We start from the raw sequence: 14,305 nt of genomic DNA on the forward strand, positions 1-14,305 counted from the left end.
CCCACACTATGCTGTAATGTCTTAACTGTCCATTTATTTATTTTTCATTCATTATTATTATTCAGCTTTCTGGGCTGGCCTCTTGGCCCTTTGTGGCACCAGTTTGACACCTCTGGGCTAGATTATTTTAAGTATAGTGTGTTTTTTTAGCAGGAGAATCCTGTTTTCAGGAGCAAGGAAGAGTCAGGTGGAGGGGAGGCAGGTGGAGCTACTGAAGTCTTAAAATGGACTATATTGAGATTTACCGCCATTTGCTTAGACATGTATCACTGTGTTACCTCTCCAGCTTCTCAGTTCCGAACCATAGTAACGAATCCTCTGGACATGGACAACTAACTCTAAGCTAGCCTGGCTCTTAATGGTAACAACTTCAATAATTTCACGGGTCAATTCTGTGGTGGCAACTGACAGCTTTATTAAGCAACAGAAGCACAGTACACGACATTGAAAACAATAAGCACAGGCTTTCAGTCTTACTGCACTGGTACTTTTCTCTGTTTTGAGTAATTGACTCCTGCACACATTTCACCGTGGCTGCGGCTATACCACTCACACACCACCCTCTTCCTGTTCTTTTCTCAGTGCTTCACACAGACCAGCAACCTTGCCCGATTACGTCACACACCCAGGTTAGCCATAAGGCTCCCTGCTAAAAAAGATATGGCGTGGCTCGTAACAACTGTAAATGTTTTTAGGCGCAAGAAAGCAGCAATATAATGGTAACAAAGAGACAGGATCTAAGGTAAGATTTTAAAGGGAATAGATTGAAATGTTTTACTCTTCTGTGGATATTAGTGTATGTGTATGAATATTTTTGCATGTGCAAATCAGCTGTATGCAGTAAAAAAAAAAAAAAAAAAGCTCACTTTTTTATGATAAAACTATAGCAGCATATAGCAGCATACACATATAAATATATACACTACTCACTAAAAGTTAGGGATATTTGGCTTTTGGGTGAAATTTATGGAAAATGGAAAAAGTTCACGCTACAGTGATATTATATCATGAAAGTAGGGCATTTAAGTAGAAGCATACACTGGTGATTTCCTCATCTCAAACAATTTCTTGAAACAAAAGCCAACAACAGTGGTGGATACACCACAACAAAAAATGTCAGTGTCAATAACTTGTCATGTGCCCTTGAGCATCAATTACAGCTTGACAACGACGTCTCATGCTGTTCACAAGTCAATTTATTGTCTGCTGAGGCATGGCATCCCACTCTTCTTGAAAGGCGGCCCTCAGCACATTGAGGTTCTGGGGTACAGAGCTCCGAGCCTCTACACGGCGACTCAGCTGATCCCATAGGTTTTCTATGGGATGAGGTCTGAGAAAGTGCAGGCCACTCCATTTGAGGTACCCCAGTCTCCAGCAGCCGTTCCCCTAATGATACGACCTCGATGAGCTGGAGCATCAAACACCTGATGTGAATTTTGCCGTTAAACTCCTTGTTAGAGAACAGCAACTTGCGCAAAAAGTACTGAAACATTGAACAGTTGGACATTTACAGAAGATCACATTAAGTTCACCTGTAAAGGTTATAATGCATTTTAGGTTCATCCTGAAATTTCACCCGAAAGCCGAATATCCCTAACTTTTTGTGAGTAGTGTATGTACACACACGTATGTATATATGTATACATATATACATATACACACACATAAATATATATCTATATATGTGTAGACAGATAGATAGATAGATAGATCAAAATCTTCAGACCAGTTGAGAAATTGCAAGAATTTACATTTTGCACTGTTGGATCTTAAGAAGGTTCTAAGTAGAGCTTGAAAGGTGGGTTCTGAGCTGGCATCACTCTTTTGGGTGACTCCTTTCAGCCACAACATAAGGCTGTACTGGGTGACCATATCTTTGAATTGTGCCGTTGTGTACATGGGCTTCATAATCAAAGAAAAAAAAATCAAAATGTAATCTGAATAAGTAACTCACATATAAAACAGTTCAAGTTTCCCAGCACTGCTAATCATTTTTCAGTCACCTGGCATACCACCAGGGAGCATCCACATACTACGGCTATTACAGTACTACATATTACATACTACTAGTGCACCTCTGATTTCACCTCATGTAGGTTTTATTTTGTTAGAAACATTAGCAGTAGTGCTGTTTGACTATATTTTGGTTTTGGCTACACATACAGAAGACGGACATTTTTTCTTATTTGAGTTTTCTTATTCAGGGCCAGATAGCTGAATCTCCCTTGTTTCTTTGTAGTCTGTCTCCTGTGTTTTTTGTGACAATCTAAGCTTCTTGTAACTTATTTAATCAGCTAAAATCTAGTTTTATGCTTCTTTTTCCCCTTTTCCCTTAGCAAACTGGGTCAGGCAAATAACAACAACACTTCATACCAAATAAATTAGAGCCCAGAATGTAATTTAAATGACTGAGATAAGTGAAATAATGTTTTTTGGCCAGTTTTTATAGATTCGGAAGGATATTGCATTTTGTTATCTTTTTATCTTTTAAAATAAAAGAAAAATTGTTTGTCCCAGTAGCTCACTGGTTAAGAGCACACACCATGTGTTAAGAGTCCTGATCACAGTCAGTTCAAATCTGACATCAGGCCATTTGCTGCATGACAGCCCCTCTCTCTCTTCCTGTCTCTCTTCACTACGACTTTCAATTAGTGCAGAAATACTAAAAAATAATCTTTAAAAAAGAAAACTGTCTTACATTCAGTTTGGGTCCAGGACAGCAAAATCACAACCAGATTCAACATCTCTGCTTCTCTTCTCATCCTGTCAGTATCCACAGACAATCTTTGACAGATGTTAATTGGTTACATTCACTGACCAGCTTTCTTGATGGATTTAAATATAGCCCACTGTATATCTGGTTTTAAAAGTTATACTCTTGTATAGATGCAGACAGGCTGGTTGACTGACTGCTGACAAAGTCCCAGACAGGATGTAGCCTGCACTTCTGTGTAAGCAGATGAAGCCAGTGATAACTGTAAAAGACATTTCTGAGAATACAACAGTTTGTTCCGGTGGCCACAGCTATAAATAAATAAAGCAATTTAGTCCCTTTTTTGCCAATAAAACTATCAAGAACCAAGCTTGTTGGCTGCAGTTAGCTTTGTTGGTTAAAGCTCGCCTTGTTGGCTACAGGTAGTCTTGTTTGTGTTAGCTTATGAAGCTAATTAGCTTATTAAGCTAATGGTAACAACCTTCCTGTGTCCAATTTGCTAACCACAAAGCAATGCTATTTTTAAGTTTACATTATCACTGTTTTGGTGAGGGTTGCATCAGAAAATGTCTTTGTTAAGACCAATAAAGCACCAGAGGTGGGGTAACAGGGAAATGATTTCTGCTGTATACTTGAAGGCGCGATGTAAGGGAAGTTCAACTCCACCGTAAGTTTCCACCACTTCCCAAAGGATGAAACCACAAGAAAAATATGAATACGTAATGTGAGATGTGAGAATTTGGAAATTACGAAGACTATAACAGTATTTTCAGTAGTAATTTCGTCTTCATGGATGTCAAATCAAAGTGGGCGACGATGCTTGAAAGAGGGGGCTGTGCTTGTGTTTTTTGCCTGGAATGACTAAATAGCAACCAGAGGATGAATAACATGTAGAGGGAAAGATGGATGTTGAATTGCTGTTTCAGTGCCACGATTACGATGCAAAACCAGAACCATGAGCTTTGGATACAGCATGTGAGAAAATAGAGGCCCAGCAGTTGGTGATACAAGAGCTGCAAAAGAGGCTTGAAGAGGTTACACTGAAGCAGTCGTTTGGCTTAGAGAGGTTTTCAGGTTTTTATTTATCCTGGGTGACCAGGGGAGCAACTCTTTTATCTGGGCACCCAGTGAACACAGGAACATATTACAGTAAATGAATAAAAGCAAGATAAGATTGACATTAACACATACTAATATAAAGTAAAAAGTCAATCATAAAAATTCAAGTTAGACTAGACCTGAAAGCAGGTATGAGTGGGGTCCACGCCTCCTGCACAAGTCAGACCCGGTGCCCCACAGATCCAATGCGAGTCGGACCCCCAGGCCCACGCTTCCCAAGTGAGTCTCAGGTCCAGAGCAGCGACAGACAAAGTGTGATACAGCTGTGATTCCACCACATGTCAAAATTGGTCACTCTAGGGACACTAGGGTCACTATAGGGACATATAGGCCAGAATTTAGCCACTTTGACATGATTTTTAGCCCACTTGCCAAATACCTAGCATGGTACTTATATGGCATTCTTGGCACCAATGGATTCTGTTGATTGTCTTTTTTCATATGATATCTGTCCTTTTCCTATGGCCTCAAAAATGAGTCCGCTAGATCCTCTGAAAGACAGTGGCAAATATGGTCACCAACAGCCAAATGAAGGATAAGGGTTATTCTCATTGACAAATGTAAAAAAAAAAAAAAAAAAAAAAATTTATGGAAAAGGCATTATGGAGTGGAGCATGATATGGGAAACAATTGCCCCAATTTTCGTATAAATCAGACCAAATATTCCTGAGATATAAATAAACTAGCATAACAGCACCCCCTAGCGACTGATTTGCACCAAATGTTGCACAGACCCTCAGTGTAATTTGGTTCACTTTGCTCCAATATATGGTGTTGATTGGACAAACTGTTTTAGAGATATACTGCACCTCCTGTTTTGTAGGTATTCCTGTTTTGTAGGAAGTTAAAAATATGGCATTTTTCGTCGGATTGAAATTCTTTTGATAGGTTTTTGGTTTAAGGGTCCGTAGATTGTGTGTGCCAAGTTTCGTGGTGATCTGACTTATAGCCTAGGAGGAGTTTGAAATTCTTGGTCAAGCAAATTTCGCGATTTTTCTGAAAGAATTTATAGGCGGAAATGGGCGTGGCCTATATCACATGATTCGTCTTGAGCCACCAAACGCATGGATATGAGGCATTTGAATGTGCGACTTACAATTTGGGAGTTATAGGGCCAAACGTGTTGACCCTTGGAATAGCGCCCCCCCCATTGGTCAATACTATTGGAAATGTTTAATTTTATGCACCTGAGGTACGTGCCACCAACTGGACCAGCCCCTTAAGTTTCCTTCACGTAACTGTTATGGCTTAGGCTGCAGTGCCAGTTTTAAGCGTGGAAGAATAAAAATAAACTAGCCCACACAAGTCTGACCCCAGGCCCAGGCGTCCCAAGTGAGTCTCAGGTCAAAAATAATTTCGGTCAGGGTTGCCAACGGGCTTCAAAATGCAAAAAAAGAGAAAACTTCTGTAAAAGTGCCATCTAGTGGTCGATTTGTGCCAAACTTGGTGAGCAATTCTGAGAAAAATGCAAATTTTAGTTTTGGTGCCCCCTAGTGGCCAATTGGCTCCAAATTTTGTGTTAATTGGACTTACAGTTCCAGAAATCAAAATGTGGGTCACGCGAATTTTGCAAAAAAAAAAAAAAAAAATGTATGGGCGTGGCCTATATCACAAGATTCATCTTGAGCCACCAAACACGAGGATACAAGGCATTTGAATGTGTGCCTTATGGTTTGGGAGTTATAGGCCTAACCGCATCAACCTTGATTATAGCGCCACCTGTTGGTGGATGTGATTTTTTGTGCCTGAGGTACGTGCCTGTACCAGCCCCTAAAGTTTCCTTTAAATAACTATTATGGTACAGGCTGCAGTACCAGTTTTACCAATGGAATGAGAAGAAGAAGAAGAAGAAGAAGACAAATCCGAGCAAAAACAATAGGGTTCACAGCACCGCTGGTACTGGGAGCCACGCTGCGCTTGCAAGTGTGTGTCCCAGCCCATTTGGGCTTAGACCCCTAATAATAAAAATCCTAGCTAACACAATAGGGTTCCCAGCACTGCTGGTACTGGGAGCCACGCTGCACTTGCAAAGCGTGAGCTTGGACCCATAACAATAATAATAATAATAAAAATCCAAGCAAAAACAATATGTCCCTGGCACCGCTGGTATTAGGAGCCATGCTGTGCTTGCTCCACGCTCCCTAAAAAAAAAAAAAAAAAAAAAAAAAAAGACCTGCAAGCAGGTATGAGTGGGGTCCAGGTCCCCCCGTGCAAGTTGGACCCGACACCCCGCGGAGCCCATGCAAGTTGGGCCCCCAGGCCTGTGCATTTCAACCAAGTCTCAGGTTTCAGGTCAGGTGCTGGGTCCAAGCCCGACTGGGCTGAGTGCCACGCTTTGCAAGCCCAGTCGGGCTTGGACCTCTAATAATAAAAATCAGAGAAAATAACAATAGGGTTCCCAGCACTGCTGCTATTGGGAGCCACGCTGCACTTGCAAAGCATGGCCCCCAGCCATGTCTGGCTTGGACCCGTAATAATAATAAAAATCCAAGTGATTGCAATAGGGTTCCCAGCACTGCTGGTACTGCAAGCACAGCATGTCTCCCAGCCCAGTCGGTTCTGGACCACTAACAATAATAAAAATCCAACTGAAAAACAATAGGGTTCCCAGTACTAACAATGCTATGCCGCACTTACAAAGTGTGGCTCCCAGCCCAGTTGGGCTTGGACCCCTAAAAATCCAAGTGATTCTGCTGGTACTGGGCGCCACGCTTTGCAAGCGCAGCATGGCTCTGAGGCCAGCTGGGCTTGGACCTCTAAAAACATGCAAAGGACATTTCAATACATTTAGGAAACAGGATATCATCATTTAAACACCTTAAAATATGATTTGGATCCTGAAAGGATAGGGTTTGAGCATCGATTAAGATTTTTTTAAACTTTAATGTTATAAATTGTGAAATTTCCCCACCGTGGGACTAATAACCTGAAACATTCCACTGATGTACTTTTAATGGGTCCCTTAGTGTTGAAATAAGAGTTATTCATTCTTTGTTCGTTTTACTTTTATTTGATACATTTAAAATTATTCTTGATTCAGTCTCAAATGTGTTTTAGAGAGGAGGGGCTTAGCCGCATTGACTGAATGGATTAAAACCAAAGAGCAGCTTAAGGAGGAGTGACACTAGATTAGATTATAGTATAAGGTTGCTTGCTTTTCTGGGACTCTTCTGCATGAGTAAGTTTGAAAACTCTGTAATGTGAGCTTAGGTTGAGTTATTAGTTTGTGTAACTGTATTGGTTAAAGATTCAAGTCATGAAAATACACAAACAGTTCCAGTTGTTTCTCATGAAACGTGTTTAATCCCCTGCATGTCTCGTGTGTACAATCTTGAAATTCAGCAGGAAAAGAAAATACAGAGATACAACAAGAAAAGTAATAGTAAAGCTAAGTGAAAGACAGCTGAGAATTTGTTGCTGCTTTACACAGAGTGCTTTGACAAAGCAGTTTAATGACTTTGGGACAGATCTGCGTTCACTTGGAATTTAATCAACTCAAAATGTAACTTGAATCTTTTGCCTAAAATCACTGGACATGAACAAATTTGCATAGAATGAAAGCCACAGGTTTTTTCAGTGTTTATAAAAATGCACCAAAAAGAAACAAATAAAATACTTCCTGAGCTGAAACTGAAATAGAAATTGAACAGAATCAAATTTAACAGGTTTCTGTGTGGATGTCTTCCAGAGCCTTTAACTCTTAACCAAGCTGTGGGAGACTTTAATCAAGCTGTGTTGGGGCTACCTGAGTACCACAGGGCACAACCTTCCTACTGCTGACACCACAGGACACAACAGGTACGTAAGTACTTACAGCCAATCAACCAATGTCTGTCTATGTTTGCACCTTGCATTAACCCTCAAAAACCAAAACAGCTGTGCCTGGCTAAAAATAGCCATCGTTATACAATGTTTAATAACTTTTGAACTGCTAAGCTTTTCAGTGGAATCACATTTGTCTCATTTCGAAGGGTCTGTAGTACTACATCATATTCTGCAGCATTGATTCACCAAGGAAGTGTGGTTTCTTCTTCTGAGCCAATGGGAAAAAGTGTTAGATGCTTTGTTCCACCCTCCGTGCCCTGATTGGTTCAAAATTTAAAGCTCCCAGGCCTCCCTTTGTCTTTAACATCATCTTCTTCACCAGTCAACATATGTTTTTGTCATTTGAACCACGAATCAACATATGTTGTGGAAATTTGAAAAAACAGAGGAAAATCATGGAGAAGGATTGTATTTGCTTGCATGAAAACCAACATCAAAATAACATTCACAGCAGAGCACATCACAAAGCAAATGATAGATGGCAAAACCAAAGCAGACAACCAAGGAATTTGTACTTTGTGTTTTCTAATAAATGGTCATTTGCAGTAATTTCAAGATCAATGTACTATTAATTTTCACATATTTTGTGAGTATTATTACAGAGCCCCCCTGGGGTCAAGTCTGCGCTCTTCCTTAAGGAATCTGTGCACATGCCTAATAATCTGTGCTCTTGGATTACAAATCCATACCCACACTTTGCTTGAAATGGCCATGGATTACAAATCCGTGGGCATGGATTTTATTACTTCAGTGAGAAGGTCAGGCTCTGCGCTGTATTGGATAAATTAATTGAACACAAAGCTGAACTTGAGTATGCAACAGTTCTGGATCTGATGTGTGTTGGAAATGACAGAGTAGGTAAAAAGTGGCTTTAGTGAAACAAATGCCAGGTAGACAGCCTGTATTTTTACTCACTATAGGCCCGTTTCAACCAAAATGTTCCTGGTAGTATTTGGGGGGCAGGGGCTACTACAGGAACATCCTCTTGTTCGGCCCTCTCAACTGCCGTGTCTCCACTGAGAGGGCAGAGTAGGAGGAAGGTTCCTGTAAAGTTACCGGGCGGTTGCGTGACCATGACCGGGGCATCAAAATGCGTGTTGTTAAAAAAGCTTGTTGTTAGCGTTAGCTAATGTCCACTAAAGCTAGCGTTAGCGCCCCTAAAAATGCCGGCTAAAAAGTGTGTTGTTAGCGTTAGCTAACGTCCGGTAAAGCTAACGTTAGTGGCCCTAAAATGCCAGCTAAAAAGTGTGTTGTTAGCGTTAAGCTAGCATGTTAGCGTTAGCTTGGTAGTGTTGGCTGTGTTGCTAGGGACGCCTGCTTTCTGTTGACATCACATCGCGCCGTGAGTAAACCCAGGAGTTTTTCGGGGCTGCTCAGAGTCCCTACCCCGAGGCAGGGCTGTTTTTTAGCCCCTGTAAAGGTTCCGGAACTCTCTCCTAAAGGGTAGTTCCGGCGGTGGAGACACGCGACAACGGCCACGGCCCCGTAAAATTACCCCGAAGTTCCTGCGGTGGAAACGGGCCTAATCAGCAGCTTTATAGCCTACCTGCAGTCTGCATTTGGACATCAGCTGACAGCTCAACTTTGCTCAGCAGAATCAGGCAGGATATTTTTTCCTGTTGGGAAAACTGACTTGGATCATTGTCATGACTAAAGCATGGGGTTTTGGACAGGACCAGGGCTTATAGTCAGTTCAGTAAGCAATCCCTGCAACCTGGAACACGTTTGTTTACACTTAAAATGCAATGTGGACAAAAGTGTCCCAGGCCACTTCTGGCCTGAGTGATCAGATGTCAAGATGCATTGAGGACGCACTGGGTGCATTTACACCTGTACTTAGAGGTGTCAGCTTGTAATTGGGTCACCCAAGATGAATGTTAATGCAAGGTGGAAACAGGACCTAAGGCTCTGAGTCAAACATCATAATGCCTCCAAGAAAATTACCAAAGAACATATTTTCCAATATGATTACTATTATTGAGGTAATCGCAAATTATCCAGTTGATCCCTTTAATGTAAAGTCCCTTTTTTTAACCAATGATTAAAAGCCGTTTCTTTTGATTAAAAAAACATATTTACACTCATATTACATTTGGTGTTTGAATACAATGAAAAAAAAAAACAGTGTAAAAGTACACCACTTAAAAACATAATCTTATATATGACTTTGTCTCATGACAGTTGCTTAAATAAATTTTATCACTGCAACAAATCCTGAGTAGACCTGAATTAACAGAAGGATTTATACTGACAGATTTCATTTTTCAGTTGATGCACACAGAATTTCCTTTTAACATAACATACATAAGCGGTTGTTCCATTAATGAGAAAACCAAGTCATGCTTTGGGTTTTGGCAGCAAGTTCCAGCCAGATATCAGGGCTGATATTCAAAATTCTTCAATAATATGTATCATAATTTTGATTTACATGATGACCAATATGAAAACCACTCAGACTCCACGACTCAGTCTGAAAGCAACCCAGTTGCCAGAAAAAATGTTGGCATTTTACGTTTCTGCAAGCCAAGGATATGTTACAATGTTTAGTTCAAGTTTTGTAGCATAGTATAAAGCCACAACAAATGCTCTGCTAGGAGGCTGGTGGGATGGAGTGGTTCCTCCACAGACTGGGGTTCAAGCACGTGTTTATTTTTTGCTTGCTAATATTAACCATGACTTTTTCCTAACCTTAACCAAGCAGTTTTGGTGGCTAACCAAGCAAATAAAAGTGGCTGAAGTAGCTAATGTAGTAATGTTAGGTAATGTTTGTGGATGCATGAATGTCAACAATCACATGATGCAGGCTTCACCACAGTTGCTATAAGTTTAAATGTTGATTTGCAACATATGTTTGATTTGGTTTTGTTCAACACAGTTGTTGGTTTGCGGAAACATAAAATGGTAACATTCTGGCTACTGTGTTGCTGAAAGACAGCGTAACAAAGCAATTAGTTAGGGAAACATTTCTTATAATAAGGTTACAATTTTCATTTTCCTCTTTCACTAGATTTGTATTTAATTTAGTTTTAAAGAAGGACAAAAACACAATGTAGTGTGCTGCACTTACTTATCCCCACCCCCCTTTTTCACATCTTAATGGTATTTTTTGTTATATTCTTTTCTTCTTCCTTTTTTCTTTTTTTTTAAACTAATACCCAATTTCCATTAAGGGATCAATAAAGTATTTCTGCTTCTGATTCTGATATAATAAAGTTAATTAAACATTTGTTAATTCAAAGCAATGTGTGTCTTTTTAAAACTTTAATTTTGACAGTGCAAGCTTTAAATTTAATATAAATGAATATTGTCCTTAAATATCAGTAATTAGTCTCTGGAGTAATAAGAATTATGATAGGTATTAAGTGATAATCAGTATCGGCATCAGCCCTGGAAAATCAGTACAGACGGACCAACCTGTGCAATGCCTGGATTGACAACAAGAAAGCCTACATCTCGATGCCACATACACGGACACTGGAATGTCTGGAACTATACAAGATCAACAGGAACCTAAGGGCCTTGATTCGGAACTCGATGGGAATGTGGAAGACAACCCTAGAGGCCAACTCAAAGCAGACTGCCCAAGTCAACATCAGGTGCGGCATATACCAAGGAGATGCGCTGTCACCACTGTTGTTCTGCATAGGCCTGAACCCCCTCAGTCAGATCATCATAAACAGTGGGACAACAATCAGCCACCTGCTCTTCATGGATGACATCAAGCTGTATGCCAGGAATGAGCGAGAAATCAACTCACTGATCCACACCACCAGGATCTACAGCAATGACATAGGGGTGTCATTCGGATTGGATAAGTGCGGCCGGATGGTATCAAAGAGAGGCAAGATGATCTAAACTGAAGGGGTCGACTTACCAGAGGGCAACATAGGAGATATCCAGGGCAGCTACAAGCACCTCCCACAGGCTAATGGAAACCATGAGGAGGCCGCAAGGAAATCAACCACAGCTAAATACCTCCAGAGAGTAAGGCAAGTCCTGAAAAGCCAGCTGAATGGTAAGAACAAGATCTGAGCCATCAACATATATGCACTGCCAATCATCAGATACCCCACCGGGATCATAAGCTGGCCAAAGGAGGACATAGAAGCCACAGATAGCCATGGTCCAGGATGAAACATCGAAAATCAGGAGTACATCTAGAAAATGGCCCCAAAGGATGAGCTGCTAAGTGAATGCCTCAGGCAGCAGAACCCTGATGAGAGTGCAGAGGAAGAGGAGCAGACAACTTGGAGGGACAAGCCCCTACATGGCATGTACCACCGTCAAGTTGAAGAAGTGGTGAATATCAAGAAGACCTACCACTGGCTGGAAAACGCTGGACTGACAGACAGCACAGAGGCACTAATCATGGCAGCACAAGAACAGGCCTTATGCACAAGAGCCATAGAGGCCAGGGTCTACCAGAGTAGATCAGACCAAAGGTGTAGGCTGTGCAAAGAATAGTAGCAGGTTGTAAGATGCTAGCTGGATCAGCGTACATGGAGAGGCACAACCAGGTGGCTGGGATAGTATAAAGGAACATCTGTACCCAGTATGGAATAGAGGTACCCAAATCCCAATGGGCCATTCCACAGAAGGTGGTAGAGAACAACAGGGCCAAAATCCTGTGGGACTTAAGCTTCCAGACTGACAAACAGCTCTGGCTAATCAACTGGACATAGTGGTGGTGGACAAAGAGCAGAAGAGGGTGGCGGTGATAGATGTGGCAATACCAGCCGACATAAACATCAGAAAGAAGACACACGATAAGGTTGAGAAGTACGAAGGGCTGAAAAAGCAGCTAGAACGGATGTGGAAGGTGAAGGCTAGCGTGGTGCCCGTGGTAATTGGAGCACTTGGGGCAGTGACCCCAAAACTGGGGGAGTGGCTCCAGCATATTCCAGGAACAACATCTGAAGCCTCAGTCCAGAAGAGCACAGTCCTTTGAACAACTAAGTTACTGCACAGAACCGTCAAACTCCCAGGCCTCTGGTAGAGGACCCGAGCTTGAGGATAACACAGATACCACCCCATGAGGGTGAGAGGGACGTATACAGTGGTGGAAAAAAGTTTTCGGACACCCTTAAAATTTTACACAATCTCACAATCTCAAATATTATCATGAAATATTTGTGGAGAAATCTTTTTTGTGTTTCAAAAGGTGTGGCTGCATTAGACAGATACAAACAAATACAAATTATATTTTTTTGTTTATTGTTTACAAGAAAACTAACAAAACTAAATTCTTGACAGTTTAATCTTTATCTTCAGGCGTGTTTCCTGCGTTAGGTTCCTTGTTTTAGCCACTTTTGCATCTGAAGAACTTTGAAATGCGCTGGCTTTATATTGACACGAAGCTTGGCAACAAAAATTGTGTCTTTTAATAAAAAGAACGACCTTCATCACTGTTACCAAAATGACCCGATACTCAAAATTTCTTATGTATTTTTATGGAACCAATCAATTTTTAGTTTTTAATGGCTTTTTTAGGATTTGTTTAGTATTTTGGCTGTGACTGTACTAAAAGAAATTGCACTTGAAGACCTTAGAGTGATTTCTTAATGCAATATTTCAAAAATGCATGGGGTGTCCGAAAACTTTTTTCCACTACTGTATATATATATATATATATATATATATATGTGTGTGTGTGTGTGTGTGTGTGTGTGTGTGTGTATAAATATACACATATATACATATACACACACACACACACACACACACACACATATATACATATATATATACGTAGCAGCCAGTTGAGTGTATCATTTTGCAGCCACACTATTACTGCAGTAACTATTAGTCTATGTAACTATGTATGATAAGTGCAATCTCATATGTTTATTAATCCTCAACATGTACTAAAGTTGGATTTTCCCCATTGCAGGCTCTTAAATCACTTAAACAGCAGAGTGGTAAATGGATAAACAACTGGGAATTTTCCAGCTTGTAACTTGGACTGCATGCAGCCAGATGCTGCTGCCAGAACTGACATTGAGATCAGGGTGGGCTGATCATTTTGGGTTACCTGAGGTACCTGCCATGTACCTTTTATGTTGTCTGAAGTGACTCTCTACACACCATTGTGGTCATTAACCTTGCCATTAACCCTGTTAATGGCTTCAATGCAAAGCTTCACCTGGTATGACAACACAGATCTATCAGGCCAATAAATTCTCCAAAACATTTAACTAAAAGTACCAAAAGCATTTTGATGCTAAGAGAAGAATGTGGTCCATGTCAAAATTATAATATTTCTTCTAATAATAATAACAACAAATAATAATTTTCTACCTTTAAGATAAAGTGCCTTCCCTGTTGATTTGAGTCTCATGTTCTTATGACTCTTTATTCTGTCCTGTTGAATGGTGCACCAGGAAGTCTGTCAGTTTGTTGGTTGGGCGGGGGGCTAATTCACCCTGGACGCATCATCAGAGCTGAACTCTGAATCCTCCTGATAACCTCCAAATCCACCTAAACACACACATGCACATGCATATGCACATGCACAAACACACACACACACACACACACACACACACACACACACACACACACACACACACACACACACACACACACACACACACAGAGGAAACATGCAGACAAATAAAGCAGTCAGTTAGTGATAAATGGGAAATGTTA

At 40.8% G+C, this 14,305-nt stretch overlaps 1 protein-coding gene across 4 annotated transcripts in view; it reads right to left on the bottom strand.

Annotated features, from left to right (window-relative positions):
* The window catches only part of LOC115374742 (major facilitator superfamily domain-containing protein 12-like), a 151,813-nt gene that overhangs the window by 61,237 nt on the left and 76,271 nt on the right, over positions 1–14,305 (bottom strand). For 3 of the 4 annotated variants that reach the window (XR_003929652.1, XR_003929651.1, XR_003929653.1), the window contains exon 12: positions 13,955–14,134. Coding sequence is in view for 1 of the 4 variants with exons in the window: in XM_030073826.1 (XP_029929686.1) it covers positions 14,070–14,134 (65 nt within the window). In the remaining 3 variants the exon portion in view is untranslated. Of the gene's footprint in view, positions 1–13,371; positions 14,135–14,305 lie in introns of those variants that run through there. The other variant, XM_030073826.1, reaches the window with a different exon arrangement.

Source organism: Myripristis murdjan, chromosome 17 (genome assembly GCF_902150065.1).
Source record: "Myripristis murdjan chromosome 17, fMyrMur1.1, whole genome shotgun sequence".
Classification (NCBI taxonomy): Eukaryota; Metazoa; Chordata; class Actinopteri; order Holocentriformes; family Holocentridae; genus Myripristis; species Myripristis murdjan.